Here is a 15,866-nt window from a genome sequence, read left to right on the forward strand (position 1 = left end):
CTTCAGAACAAGAACGCCGTGACCACGGCAGCCGCCCATCTGACCCCTGATGCTAAAACACAGCCTTCCGTCACAGCGTCAGAAAAAGGGGTGACCCCTGGGCCTCTGCCGGGTACCTTGTTCGGACCGGTTCAAAAGTTCCGACCAGTGATTTCCAGATGTGCTGACAAAGACACAACGCTCCACAGCAGCCTGATGGAGGCGATCCAGACGGGCGGAGCCAGAGACAGGCTCAAGACGGTGAGATAAGCTTAGCTTAGTGTAGGGAGGGATGGATGTATTGATGATAACAAAAGTGCAATTATAATGCCAACTGGAAGAAAACTATTGGGTATCATTTCCCCAGTAATGGAAACACTATATTCTTAAAAAGAAAAGAGCAGCATCGGTGTATTGATTGTCCTCTGTTTATTTGATTATCAGATAACCACTGAAGGTCTCAGCAGCATGAAGAAAACCTCTTACGTGGAGGAGGAGAATGAGAGATCTGCTCTTCTGGCTGCCATTAGAGCCCAGAGCAGCTCCGGAAGGCTGAGGAAGGTAATATCCTACTTACATTGTTGCATAAGTGCAGCTTTAGGGGCTTTGGACTAGCTGGTGTGGACAGTCTTGCTGTGCTTAAAAGAGGGCAAACGTGTGTGCTTATTATAATTATCAGAATCAGAAGCCATTTATTACCACGTATTTTACACATAGAGGAATTTGACTAGGTGCATTGGTGCAATAGAAGAATGAAATATATGAATATATTGGGGATAGGAAGTATACGTATAAGATGTCTCTTTATATCCTTCTGTGTGGACTGTGGCTTGCAGTCATCTAAGAATCACTGTGGATTGAAAGGGGCGATACGTGTGCCGCTTGAGCTGAAACATCTGCAGTTCTATTCTGGTGTTTCCTTGCCAGGGGTGGAATCTCTGCAATGCTGCATAAAAAAATAGATCCAAAATACATCCAAATAAAGTGCAATGGAGTTAAACAAAAATGATCCTCAACAAACTCAATCTGTGAGTTTTAAAGGCATCAAATGCAGAAAAGAATTATCTTGTGTCAGAGGTTGACGTAAGATGCTGTGATGTATTAAGCCATGAGTGTCTCGTATGTGTCTCCATTGTCTCCCTTCTTTGTGTCCTACAGACCAAATCTGTGGTGGCTAATGAGCTTCTAAAGTTCAAGGAGGTGGCCTCTGAGATGGAGAGAGAAGCAGTCCCTCCTCCTCTTCCCTGTCCTCCTTCTCTTACCGGATCCGTTGTTCCCCTCCCACCGGCGCCACCAGTACCCATCATTCCACCTCCACCTCCTCCCCCTGTCTCGCCCCAGGCGAAGTCTAGCACTGTGGGACGCCGAGGTGCTTCCAGCCCCACGGACCCTGCCTTGGCCAGGGATGCTATGCTGGAAGCCATTCGCTCTGGATCTGCCGCCGAGAGGCTAAAAAAGGTGCAAATACAGAAAAATACGGCATTTGCACTAATGATTAACAGTTATTGCCAAACCTTCCAGCATCCTTTATCTATGCTGCACAAGTACTGTTCATTCTATAGCTGCTCCATTAAAGGAGTTTTGGAGTTATACCTCAATGTTAATTTACATTTGAGTCCAAATTCTCTATCCTGTGATTTGTCCAGAAGGGGGAGAACAAAGATAAGATGAACATCAGATTTTAACCAGTGTTTCCATTCTTCTCAAATCTTTACATTTAGCTAACGCTTTTATCCAAAGAAACATACAATAAGTGCATTCAACCAAGAGGGTACAGAATCAGTGCAGCAATAATTCAAGGAATTACAATTTCTTCAACAAAGCCAAACTACAAAGTGCTATAAGTATAAGTGCTGATGAAGTGCAACCCAGTCCGTAGCTTTGGTCTTCTTTCTCACAGCCTGTATGAATGCTTTATATAAGTCAATATTATACTATCTTATAAGACAAAGTTTAGCTCAGTGTTTGTGTCAGATTTGAGTTGACAGAAACATTTTCATCCGTCCTATAAATCAGACAGTAACAATAGTAAATAATTAATACTGTTAGGAGGAGAAAGGGAAGTCATTCAGACCATATCCCTCAGTTATAACCAGGTAGACCATTTTTTTCTATATCCAAAACACATAACCCTGTGGATTCTTTCACGCTTACCATCGTATTTTTTGCCCTTCACCGTCACCAAAGTGCGGAGTTAGAAACATGACGTGTTGTTTCTCTTCTAGGTGGCTGCACCCAAGAAGACACTCCAAGTGAACGGCAGGCTGGGAAGAATCCAAGCAGCCTCCTCTACGCCGCCCTCATGGAAGGAGAACATTTAGGATGACGATCAATCGATTTACAGCTCCTGTATTTCAACGTTTTGGGGAGGTTTATATTAAATGCGGAATGACACAAATTGTGATAGATATTATGAAAATAAAAATATAATTTTTAGATATGGTCCAGGTAAACTAGATTATTCAAAAATGACAAAAACAATAGCTTGGGAAACACTGTTTCTAAATTGTGCCATCTGTATTGGAAGTCGTTTTTACTGAACATTACACAAACCGTGTGCCAATGAAAGCACATTTAAATGGTTTATACTACTTACCTCACTTTGCTTTTCTTTTTTTGTTCCGATCTGACCTACCATAGAAAAGTTGTGGACGCCTTAACTGTTGCTCAGTCAGTGTTATGTATATTATGTTTGCTGTAAATAATTATATAGGGGGTGCAATAAGTTGGATCTGATGATTTTTCCAGATTTGAACTAATTTATACTTGTTAAAGATATTAACACTTAAATCGATGTTTTTGATTTCCTTGTGTAAAAGTGTATTTGATCCCGATCTGGTCCATGATGCCAACCTCTCAGTTCTTGGCCCTGAGGAGGAGTACGACGGTGGTGACTGACTTGTGTCGTTGAGCTTATTCGACTCCCATTCTAGATTCTAACCTTTTTGCTGCTGTTGAAAATCTAAAGAAATGCTCATACGTGGTCATAAAATGTCTCCTTGCACAGTAGCAGTAGGACTGGCCGTGCCCTATGATCTAACTTGGTGTGTTAAAGAAATGAAGATAAACTTTGATTGACATTTGAGCATTTTCAAAGCTATTGTCAATGATGGATGTGAGCAAAGGCACCAGTTTCACTAATCAACAAGTCTCTACTAGTATGTAATGGTTCGTAATACAAACCACCAGCTGGGAAAGCAGTAGTTTAGGTTCTCCATGGCTTTGATTTGGGCAAATGTTGTACTCCATTGCACTTCGCTGTAGGCAAGGTTTACAGTATGTAGGAATGTTGGCTACGGGTGACAGACAAACGCTAAATGCTATTTCTGTGGATAAAGTAGGATATCCATCCCAAATCATCTGTAGAATGAAAAAAAAATACCTGGAGCATCCATATTCAGGTGCAAATGCTTGCTGCTGCGGAGTGCAGGAGAAATCTGAGAAAAGGGAGTTGAAGTCATAGTTTTATAGAGATGAATCTTAAGTCGTTCTCAGTTTCAAAGCTCAAAAATAGTTTTGCTTTTTTTGGTTTAAAACGTGAGAGTAAACAAATAATGAGCTCTCCTGTATGCAGGGGAAATTTAATTTCTGCTAGATGGTTTCATCTTAACACAATAGCCTGCAGCACGTTGTACATTTTGTGCACGAAAAAAAGCTTGTTGCCGTGAAAGATTTGATTAAAAACCTTGATGGAGAGCCATTTAACTGACGGGCTGAACCTTTTATAAGCTGTTGCTTTTTCAGTTTTTATGTGCACATTGTTTTTCTGAAGGTTGCACATTTTTTTTCTACCCTAATTTTTTGATTCAATAAACAATTTTGCAATCAAGTGAAAACTGACATTCCTGTATTTTAGCTGTGTCTAGGAAGAATGGGCATTTTATTTTTCTCCCAATTAGCAGTTGGACACATGTCAGACTGGACAGATGGTAGCATGACCCATGCTGTGGAAAGCTTCATCCTGATGCGTCTGGGCCGTCCCTGGCACCGCGGAGGCAGACTGTGGTCATCTCGCCGTCCTTCATGAATTATAGTGCAACCTCTCTCTTTCTCTCTCTCTCTCTCTCTCTCTCTCTGCCACACCACAGAAGAGCTTCTATTCCAGGCAGCAGTTTATGACCCTGACGCATCACTGTGTCTTCACACAAAATGACCGATCACAGAACTTCAAACGAACCTGCGTTCCTGATTGATTCCCCGAAAAAACTAGTCATAGTGGCTCTCTGAATCAAACAAACGATGCAAATGTCCGGAAAAGTTGGGACACGACTCAAATAATCAAAGTGCAGCTACACACTGGTGGGGAAATCTCAGCCCTCTTGTTATTTGTATGTGGTTAAGCATCATCATTTTGAAATCATCTGATGGGCTGACGTGTGTGAGGTCTGGGAGAAACTGAAGTGAAAGAAACATTTGGGTACTGGATCTTTAGATAACTCTTTTTCTCTTGACTCTTGAAGATGTCACACAATAAAATTGCTGGAATGAAATGCCTGGCTCGGGTCTCGGGGGGGTCTCGGAGGGTCTCGGGGGATCCTGAGCTCGCTGGCCGGAGAGAGCGCTGTGAATTCCTGCAGGACGACCTTTTGTGGTTTCAAAATCCATGCTCACTCTACAGTCACCCCAGACTGCGCTAGGAATCTCTAGAAGGGCGCGTATGAGTCGGTGGGCGCCGCTGTCTGTGTGTGGGGGGGAGGGATTTTTTTTTAGTTGCGGCGTATGTGCGTGTGCCTCAGCTTGTACTTGTGTTACAGTTCCAAACCATTTTAACCATGCCGGCAACGTAAACAACATCTGGATCAAGGATTACCAGAAGATCCCACCACATTGTACAACAGAAATGATTCAATTTAGGACTGGCTTTGGTTACGCCTTTACCAACTATTTTGGTTAGTTTGTTGCCATAACAGTTTCACATTTGGGCTCTAAGGCAGGCCACTTTAGTGAAAGCTATTCCCCCACTGCCTTTGCTTATGTTACACAGCTTTGTTAGTCCTGCCTGGGCAATCTATGAGTGATGGACACAGTGACACTGACTATCAACAGGGGTTTGCGTTGACTTTGTTTTATGATGTTGTGTTGTCTCGAGTATGTATCGGATGAATCAATTTCAGCTAAAGGCCTGTTTGATGCTGAATGTAAGAAATGCAAGAAAAATGCTTTGTCGCATGGTGGCACCCTGTCTATAAGTGTTATAATAATGTGTGTTTGTATGTGTGTGTGTGTGTGTGTGTGTGTGTGTATGTGATGCAATAGCTACTCATGTCGGCTCTCTGAGTGTGTGTTTACACATTGAGGGAACACTGTTTGAGCCCCCCCCCCCCCCCACCAGTTGTCCCGATCCAGGCTCACACACACGTCAGAAAAGATGACCTTTGGCATTGACTCCCATGGTGTGTTCCCATCGCTTAAACTAATCCGTCTGAACTATCACATGCATGAAAATGAAGGGGAAGGCCTGGTTGTGGCTGATGTGAGCTTTGGTGCACGTCACGTCTCCTTCATGTTTTATTAATCTCTATGTTTTCAGCTATAGTTCCCGGTCTAAATTGCAATAACACATGAGCTGAATATACACCTGTTGCTGTTGCCTTGTCATATAAACATCAGAAGGTCTTATGCAATATACTTAGAAGGCTGAGATGGATAAAAACACAACAGTGTCAGGAAGGTAACTCTAGTGCAATGAGATTCAACCTCCAGTTGTGCAATATACAGCTCGCAGTTAATCGTGTTTCAATATGTAATTGTGCTTGTCAGAGCAGGACTTTTAATCAGAAGGAGAGTGCTTCCCTTTGTCCTCTTGGTGTTGCATACTTCATTATGGACATGTTGCTACTACTTTGGCCATTACCTTTACTCTTTAAAGGTATTTTTTCCAGGTAATAGTCTGTAACACTGACATACAAATAGGAGCATTTTCGCCTTGCTTCGCCCAGTTAACATACATTTAACCTGTTTATGAAAACATTATCTGTACATTAATTGCTGTTGAAGACATGAGGCAGAATCCTTGGTAGAGGGCAAACCGACCGAACATCGAAGGCTCTCATTTTAAACAATACGCTTTTTATTCATCATCTTACGTGCTCATATGTCGCACGTCCTCCTCCATGTAATGTTACCGTGAAATTCACGTTACATTTCTTTGTAACAGGGTCATTTAAACCCTAACGGACTAATGTTAAGCTCATGTTTTGTAGGGTCCCCAATATCAGCGCACACCGGTTAACAATGGAATACTGAGCTATTCAATGCACTAATATACATGTTAAAGGAAAGGTATTAAAGCCCTAAAAAGTTTAACTTTTTATAGGTTGTCAAGGAACACGGAAAGACGGGAATAATCGGTCCAATGCATTTATTTGATTTTTGAACACCTAAAATATTGAAGGAGGAGAACTTGAATAAACATGAACACGTTGAATTGTATAGCGCCACTTCTCCCAGAAGACGTGAACGCCGCATTACTCGCCCAGCCGCGTGTGGGCGTGGTCTCCTCCAAAGGGGAGGCGTTGGTGTTTGCCAGCGTGTGCGCGCGCGCGTGTGTTTGTGTCTGTGTAAGTGTGTGAGGGTCCTCCCCGGCAGCATGAGATGAGCTCCCTGTACTCTTAGCGGCCACAGTTCTCGCCTCCTCCTCTTCCTCCGCGTCTCCGGGAGTGTTGACCACCGCGCTGTGATCGAACTACGCCCCGACTGAACCCACGTCTCCCTGGGCGCGCCTGCGTGTCCCGTCTCGGAGGTCTCGGGGGGTCGGAGCCTGCCTCGGCTGACCCGGCTGCAAGGTGAGTGCACGATGTGCCCCTATGATGACGCTTGTGAGGACGGTGGGCGAAGTGTGTGGGGGGGGGGGGCACTCAGCGCGTGTAGTAAAAGTTGGACTCGCTTTTGTGATGACACGCACTGCTTTGCGGGTGCAGGAACGCATGTGCGGCACTGGCACTGCGCGCGACCCGCCTAGCGGGACCCCGGTATGCGCCCCCCCCCCCCCCCCCCCCCCCCTTGAAAACGTGCTGCGATTGAACTTCGAAGACAAGTTTATTCCCACGATCGGTCTGTTGCATTTAACTACACTCGGGCAGCAGTAATCTGACACCAACAGCCTGCCTTGTTGACGATTGCGTAACAGCTCTCCACGCTGGCCCATAGCCCCTCCGTAGCCCCCCCCCCCCCCACACACACACACACACTCTCCCGTCCAACGACTTGATTCAGAGTTTCGCAAGTCTCCATTTATTCCCTTATCTTTTTGGCAGCACTTTGGGTTGAGAGAGAGAGATTTTATTTGTCAAAACCTTTCAATTTACCCGTTTGTTACTAAATTGAACGTGTACATGGGTTGAAGAGATTGTGATCACCATCTAATGTTTATGTGTAAAGGTTTTGACAGAGAAACTCATGGATGTGTCTAATCCACCCTGTAATGCAGGTCTGCCTTCCAAATCAATTGCCTGAAAGTGGTCTCTGCAGAAAGTTGTATAACCATCACAATTTCTTATTCTGGGAACTATTGATGTCGCCCTGTGTGTTCCCAATGCAGATCAGGGCTCTCACTGGGAGTGGGGAGTCAGATCGGAAGGCTGTACAGATAATGCATCCCGACTCCGTTTCGTCAGTCCACATTTTCCCAGGGGAAAACTTGTTGAGTTTTGGAGTACTTTAAATTGGAGTTCATCACCTCAGCAGGCCTACCTGCTCTTGGTCTTCCAAGGGACGCGGTGGGACCTCTGTGGCATACGGACGAGACCAATATGTAATTGTGTCTCGATATTCAAACCCCACATGCTTAAGTGCATAAGTATGTCCTAAATATAACCGCAACATATGTGTCATAATGAACCTCACTCGAGTCCTCGAAGCCATCTGCCCAACCACTGATATGCTTCTTAACTAGGTAAGTCCACTGGAGCACTTTACAGCTGACATCTGCGCGTTGCTCGGATACGAAGCAGTTTGAGACGTGTAGCTGCTGCTTCATGACGTCTAAAACATGCCTTTTTAAGCGTGTCATTTTTTTTTGGACTCCCTCCCCGTTTCTGTCCAAAGAGGATCCGGCGTTTACTTTCCGTTGTTTCCGGTTTTTATTTCTTTTGATTCCGTTTGCGGTCACATCTTTGTGCACACGGCAACCGCTCATGCCGCGGCTTCTCTCACCTCCCTCCGAGCGGCAGTCCTGCTATTTCAGGTCGGTGCTCAGTAAGCACGGGCATGACGGGGCATGAACTCTGCAACACTCCAGGCTGCTGAACGCAGTTCCTTGTACTTGCACTAAAGGCTGTACTCAACTCGCTCGAGGATTCAGACCTGTGCGTTTTGTCTTTCAAGAAAGGCTGTTTTTGCAGCTCACACTCCAGCGGTTCCTCGTTGAAACGCTGTGTGCCTGACAATGATCACTCCAGAGGTTTGTTGCATAACTGAAACCCGAGCCTCATTTTACATGTAAGCACTTTTTTCCTCGATGCACATTTTTTTACTTTGCTTGTTTTGTCTGGTTTTAGCTGCTCACTCTGGCTTGAAGTGGCAGGGATATCCTTATAGCTGGTGTCATAGCTTGTGGTCGTGCTCCAGGCAGCATTCCTTTGGGTCTTGCGTCAGCCGGCAGTCATTCAGCAGCAGTTCGTAGGCTTGTACACTGTTAATACCCCCTCCCTGATGTCATGACACCATCGACCCAAACCGGCTCGGGGACCGCAAAGCCACGACACCGCCCGTACCAAAACGCTCAGCTGGCAGGCAGGGGTCAAAGAGTAAACCACCAAAGTGAGGGACTGCTATTTGCATTTCGGATAAAGGTTAAGGTTTGTGTTGTTGCATAATAAACAGTTTTAATCCTAGACATTCTCCTCACTCTAACGCATACACTCTACCAAATGTTTGCTTATTAGATTGATGGATTCTTTCCCACAAGATAACACGGTCTTTAAGACTCGTGTGACCACTTATTGTTGATGTTACAGGCCGACTAATGTTTTACTTTCTTGGTATCTAAAGTGTAACTGCTGAGTAATCGTGTCCTGTCTCATAAGTAGTCATTTCTAGGAACTGAAACCTTTGTGGTATTATAATTCATCCTCCCCCCCCCTTCATACTTTAAACATGAATCTTTTCAGACACGATCACCGAAGGTGATGCAACGCTTGCTTGTCAAAACCGCAAAGTGTACAGTGGATTGGGTTCATCCCTTTTTGGTGTTTGTCCAAATGGGGCTGAAACCCAAGTCTGCATGAGAGGAAGAATGCTGCCTTTGTTCCGCAGGTAACTGAACACCCGAGGGACCACATGCTCGGGTGGCTGCAGGTAACGTGGTGCGAGGGCTACGGGGGGGGGAGGGGCCAGATGCAAGAGATTGTGTTCAGTTCAGCCAAATTAATTCTCATCATTTCTTTTCTTTCTTTACACATTTATTTATTTGCAGTCCACTTTTTAACGACAAGAGGAAGCCTGAAATGTCAAAGGCGAGGGTTTGTTTGACCAATTAGAGCAACTGAAGAGATGGAAAATGCATCCTTTGGTCCCATTTCTAGGGCATCATTGTTGTGCATTTGTATCAACTGTATGTCTCTTGTTCATCTTATCTGGTTTGTATTTTCAAGATCATATTTTAAAAAGCATTCCTTATTGAACAGATTCTCTCTCTAGAAAGCATAAAGCCTGTTGGTGATTGGGTCGCCATGGGTTATGATTATTAAACGTGGGACCCCACAACAAAGCCACCATTTCTACCGTTACCATTGTGTACCATTTGGCTTAGATGTTTCCCTTTTTCCTAGAGGATAACACAGCTTTACAGCTTTACGTACAATCTTGAAATGGTTCTTTTTTTTTACAGCATCCCTCTTTGAAAGATGTTATGTGCTACCAACAGGTGCCGTATAGATGGTGTCATGAGAAGGCAAATCCCCTGGCGACCGTTACAGCCAACTTGTGCACATGCAAAATTGCTCCCAAGCTCCGTCCATTCATCAACGCCATTGCGTAAGACCAGTGCTCCCAAGCAGCCCAATGAAATCCTCATCCAATTAGGCACGGCCCACGTTTCCAAAAGGCCTTTTCTCTCATAGACTGGTGCTATTCAAACTCCACCGGTATGACCTCAGGCCCTCTCGTACAGCCCCACTTTACGCTGCTGCTCTCAAATAATGAAAGCTGCCAATTAATGACTAATCAAAAACAACAAGCACATCCAGTGAGGAGTGACTACATCTAATCTGCTGATTAAAACAGGAGACAGAGATGCTCTGTTCCACTCTTTCTCCCGTCTTCAGTGTGGCATTGCTGCAGAAACAACAGCACACACACATACGCAGAACCACACACACACACACACACACTCATACTCTGACAATCTAATAATTAGTTGGAATGCATTAAGCATTCCAAGTATTGTTCTTCTTTTCTTTAATCAACTTATTCTATTTCTTCTGCCGCACGTTTCAACTCCTTCACACTTTCAGCTATTAAGACCATTCAAATATTTAAATGTTCAGCTCATCAGGAGAGGTGTGCTATGACTTTTCAGCTTTTTAGCTCTTATAATTGAATTAATATAAATTAAAATCAACCTTTTTAATATGGTTTCCAATGGATTAAATTTTCAAATCCTCTCAAAACTTCTTCAACTTTCAACTTTTTCAGCTTTTCCAATCTTTCAGTTAGAGCCCCCATTTAAACTTTAAAATGTTGACACAAGTCTTAACAAGTTCATAAAAGCTTGTTGATATCTATTATAGTTTTTTCATAATCACTAATTATGTTTCATTAGTTTAAACTGTTGGTAGAGCAGTTTTAAAACACATAGAGACATAAAAACTACACTCATGTGTTCGGTAGAGTCTTGTGTCTCTTAAAATGCTATTATCTTTTGGCTACTCCAATTAGTTTTGCTCCAGGAAGCATTTGTTTGAGGTGTGGATTTTGTCTAAATCTCTTCACTCTCTGGGCTGTGAGCTCATTAGCGACCAGCTGGTGATCGATGGCCATGAAGACGCAGCTCAGGAGTCATCCACTGCGCAGGGACGTGTAGGTTTAACTGTGTTTAGCTAACCGTACATGGACGTGCGTGTCGTGAGTTGGGACGGAGACCCGGGACGAGCAGACCGTAAGTAATGTGGAGGCAGGACAATTAGGTATTTGGGACATGGGAGAGCGATACGTGCTAGCTAGCTAAACTGCTAACGAGGCTACTCCCCGTATGCTGGACTTAAACCGGGGGCGTGACGTCATTAAGCTGCTGGCGGAGCCCGGGAAGGACACCTGTGATTGAGGAAGCGAGACGGTAGGATGTCAGCTAATTGCAAGTTTAGCGTTAAGTTCAGGGTCCGTGACCGTCGGAGTGGCCGTGTGATGGACGAGCGTCTAAACCTCCGGCGATGGAGATTGTCCGTCGCCGCGGTTAGCAAAGTATAGCTCGTGGGGTGCTAGGCGGGGTCTCCTCGCTAGCTAGTGAAGTGTTTAGCTAACTTTAGGAACGTTATTAGCTCGTCACCAACGCCGAAGGCTTCACCGCACCAGCGAACAACGACAGCCTCTACAGCCCGTGACGTGCAGCACGCCTGCTTTCTCCCCCTCTCCCTCCCACGCCACTACCCGACGTGAGTAACATCCTGACACACGTGAATCCACCTTGTCCACGAACAGCAACGTGGCCAGCTGATCGTGGCTCCTTTTTTTTACTGAAAGGGTATAACCGTGAACTGCAAGTGGACATAACACTGAGGGAGCAGTGTGAATAATAACATTAGACTTTATTGTACACAAGGACCTCTACGTTATGGGTAGTTTTGAATGATGTGATTACATGTTTTGCTGCATTCAGTGTTACAGTACAGTGTTAAGCTTGGCCTGTCGTTTACTGCATCTATGGCTGTATGTTGCTTATGACATTACCACGCAGTGGAATGAATGCACGTTGTTACGGGGAATTTATTTGTTTAGTTCTGGTTACTGAGCCCCCTTCAGTTAGAATAACTCCCCCTTGAGTAAGACTGGTGTTTCCCTGTTAAAGCATGGTCATAAACCAGGGGAGATGTTTCAGCGTGAAATAATTGTTCTTAACTCCAATTAAATCCTACATTGAATCTAACTTTCTTTATGGTTGGTTCGACCTGCTACATAACTGTACTATAACGAGTCTTCATACGTTTAATGTGGTGTCAGAGACTGATGCTGTTCACCGGTTACGTCTGTTTGAGGACCGAGTTCAGATTTATAACTAGTACTAAACCTTATATTACTACAGAAATGTATTTTTTAATTCTCAGCTTTTCCTGTTTCTATTCTTTCAGCAACGTTTAAATTCATTTCAGCTTTTATTATTTCTGTGATTTCAAGTTCATTTCAGCTTTTCTCATTTCTGTATTTTCAGCCATTTTTAAATGTATTTCAGCTTTTTCCATTCTTTCAGCGATGTTTAGAATAATTTCAGCTTGTTTCATTTCTGTACTTTAAGCAACTTTTTGAAATTAATTTCAGCTTTCTGCATTCCAACGCATTTTCAGCAGGAAATGCATTTTCTAGTTACAATTATTTGTCATTCAAAGGGTTGAAATGCCAAAAGTTTCAATGAATGGTCAGTATTGTTTCCTAGTGCAACACTATTTAACACACATAGTGAGTTTCAAATATCATTCTTTGGTGTAATCTAACAACTTGAATAGACCATTTTTATTTGACAAAATAAAAACATTTCAAGTGCTGCCTGCAGAGTGGAAGCCTGGAGCGAATATCTGTCTCACAGCAGAACAACAGAGCAGAGCAGCGAGTCTTTCTCCCCCAGCCTCACGACACCACGGCTCTATAAGTTGCATAGGACGTTTTTATAAATTATAACAGGCTAAACATTCTCACGTAAGGCGTCTGGCGAGTTAAAACATACACAGAAGAACAATTCAGCTCCCCTCTCTGGACGTTACGGTGAGCACACTCACTTCGATGGGCTCTCAACAAGTCCCCAGACACCAAGACCGTGTGAATTAGGACCCTGTTTATGTTATGGACTGGAGCGGTGCAGCATGAGGGTAGGGGTTGAATGGGAGGGGGCGGGGGGGTTGAAGGAGAGGGAGGCAACTTATGAGTTACTGTGCAGCATGGGTTTACAGATCAGGGGCATTTGATGCCTTGTTTTACGGGAGTGGTACTTGAGAGGTGTCAGAGTCCCGGGTGAATTGTGCGCATAACAATGTTGACCTGAGCCGCCTTAATTATGACATCTGTTTTGAAAAATTAAACATCGTATAAGACGAGGGACCGTGACATGTTTTGGTTTGTTTAAATCTCTGGCTGTGCCTGTATCACCTCTCACATCTCATTTCACCTGCGTGTTGAGGTCACAAGGCAGGCTTCTCTCAGCTGGCAGTGTGACTAAACATTCCTCAAATTCATAGCTTTAGTTGCATGGGGTCATACTAGCACCAACTTCTAGCTAAACATCTGCTTTAGGTATATATATATATATATAATTTCCTTTCTTAAATAAACTAAATTAATTTTGACCTTTGTATTGCAACAAAAAGAACTCCCCCATAATGACTTCAAATGGAGGGAATAAAAAAAGGTAGAAACCCTGGGGAGAGCAGCAGAGGGGCTTCCTCTCCCGGGCTGGAATTCATGTGTACAGAATGAATAACATAAAACAGCATTTCATGGATAAAATATACATTATTCATACGATGAGAGTATAAATAAGTATAAATTCCCACAACTGATTTACAGTCTGTAGGTAACCAACACCTGGATCAAGATTGGGCTTCTCTGGTCTAATGCAGCTACCTTGAGGGACTGTGATAGTCTGTTAGTAAAGATGGATGATCGTACCTATTAAAGATGTGCTTAAGGTAAAACCTTTTTAAGCAGCCTATTCAGGATTGGGTCCAAGAGACTGTCAGATGGCTTAGACATAGAAATTGTTGAAGTCCACTGGTTTTAGTCGATGGGGGAAAAGCAGTCTAAATATATACATGTCAGGGAGGCAACAAGCGGACTAATCGGAAAACCCAGAAGAAATTACTTTTAATATTTTAATATACAAAATGCCTACAAGCAAGCGGGGACGCAGGGACCCGATCACAGGGACCCGATCACAGGGACACAATCACAGGGCCCATCAGCCCAACCCAAAATGACAAACAAACCGACGACAAGAAACAGGACCCATATGGTTTAAAGAAACAGGACCCACATGGTTTAAATACATTGAGACGGTGCAGGTGATTGGACACAGGAGGAAACAACCAGGGACCAGGCAGGCTGTCACAAGGGAGGGAAAACACACCAGGGGACGAAGGGAAGCTGAGCTGGGGACACGAGAGGCACGAAAACACAAAATAAAACAGGGATAACCAAACAGGTAGTACAGCTTTTTCCGAGGTCAATGTACTTGCGGATAGATTGGTGCCAGTCGAGCGCAGGAGATTATTTGTTCAGTCTCTTTTATCCTCTTCAGCCTGGCTGAGGTAGCGAAGAGAAACCAGGGGTCGTTCTTATTTTTCTCTATAAATGGTGAGTAATCCGCTGCTTTCGCCCCCCCGCTGTCTCACTAGACTCACCGTGATTCTTGATGTCTTAATTAATTTATGGATTTAACAGTTATACCATGGAGTTAACCTCCGTGTTTTGTTATCTTCTTAACAGAGGCAATAGAGTATAGTGCCCATATAATCCATCTAGGAAGGGCTACAATTAGCAGCTCTGTTATATCGAGACTGTATTGAATTAAATGCGGATGGAATTGCTTTTGATTTAGTCACAGCAGTATGTGTAGAAACCTTTGCCTAATGGTTTAAAACATTTCAAAAAGGGTTCGGTACAGTCTGATAAAAGAGGGCTGTGTGGAAAGACAATTGTACTTTTTTAATGGCTTACGCCCGAACAAGGTTTAAGGTTTTGTCGAAACAGTGATGCACATTAGAAGTTAGAACGCACACCCTTGTACGCTCACCTCCTCACCTCCTCATCTCCAACTGAGTGACCTTTGACACTTTCATGTGACCTGAAGTGATGTCAAGCTTGTTTCAGCTGGGCTGTCCGCCTCATTGATGCCTCGACCACAGCCTAGAACCAAGCTATTCTCATGTAGTCACCGTTGTTATTGCAGGATGAAATGTCATATGTAAGAAATGAGAGCCTGTTTTTTATTAGGCCTAACCTCGGATGTAAGTACACTGCCTTCCACTGAACCATAACAAGCCTTCCAGGAAATCGTGTGCATCAAGAAAATTACAGTTACCACCGTAGAAGCTAGACATTTTTTACTTTTAATGATCAGGACCCATAAACATTGCTCATTAAACTTTGAGCACCTGCTTGCTTTTCTCATAAAGGAAGTCTGCTAAGGATTGCACAAATGTTCCTTATGAGATTGGGCAGACGGATTTTAATAATGGATGGGAAATCCTGCAGGAGGAGTTTGGATGTGAGCTAGAAAAACCTCTGGCAGACCTCTACCCCAGGGTGCAGGAGATGAAACGCTTTTTTTCGGTGACACAAGCTGACCTGTGCAAGCGTGAAGAATTGACCTTTTGACATGCTCATAAACTACAAAGCTTACAATTGGTGTGTTGTGTTAATTTACACACACACACTCTGCATTATATTAATACACCATCCACACTATTCCTATCTTGCCCACAAATCATTCCATGCCGTGAGTTCCGGGTTCACTATATGGCTTGTTTTTTGTGCTCCCTGGATGAGCGGCGCTAAACAGTCATGTGTTAAACTGTTGATTGGGACTGTTGATTCAGTTGATTGGGAGGAACAGATGTTACAGTAACACACACAGGCAACGTTGGTTGATACAGCTGAACTGTACAGCTGCTGACACTGAGCTGTGTGTTTGGCTTGCGGTAACCACGGATGCCCCTTGACTTGTTTGTTTTGGCATTGAATGC

At 43.8% G+C, this 15,866-nt stretch overlaps 2 protein-coding genes across 8 annotated transcripts in view; both read left to right on the plus strand.

Annotated features, from left to right (window-relative positions):
- Window positions 1-3,819, plus strand: part of cobl (cordon-bleu WH2 repeat protein) — a 39,651-nt gene extending 35,832 nt beyond the window's left edge. For all 6 annotated transcript variants that reach the window (XM_037453642.2, XM_037453643.2, XM_037453646.2 and 3 more), the window contains 4 exons: window positions 7-240; window positions 424-540; window positions 1,138-1,437; window positions 2,205-3,819. In XM_037453642.2, the coding sequence (XP_037309539.2) occupies window positions 7-240; window positions 424-540; window positions 1,138-1,437; window positions 2,205-2,300 (747 nt within the window). In that variant the 3' untranslated portion in view covers window positions 2,301-3,819. The remainder of the gene's footprint in view (window positions 1-6; window positions 241-423; window positions 541-1,137; window positions 1,438-2,204) is intronic.
- A 2,698-nt stretch (window positions 3,820-6,517) lies between these two features.
- Window positions 6,518-15,866, plus strand: part of grb10b (growth factor receptor-bound protein 10b) — a 47,899-nt gene continuing 38,550 nt past the window's right edge. For both annotated transcript variants that reach the window (XM_037453908.2, XM_037453909.2), the window contains exon 1: window positions 6,518-6,764. The gene's annotated coding sequence lies outside the window, so the exon portion shown is untranslated. The remainder of the gene's footprint in view (window positions 6,765-15,866) is intronic.

The sequence above is a fragment of the Pungitius pungitius genome, chromosome 11 (genome assembly GCF_949316345.1).
Source record: "Pungitius pungitius chromosome 11, fPunPun2.1, whole genome shotgun sequence".
NCBI classification, from domain to species: domain Eukaryota; kingdom Metazoa; phylum Chordata; class Actinopteri; order Perciformes; family Gasterosteidae; genus Pungitius; species Pungitius pungitius.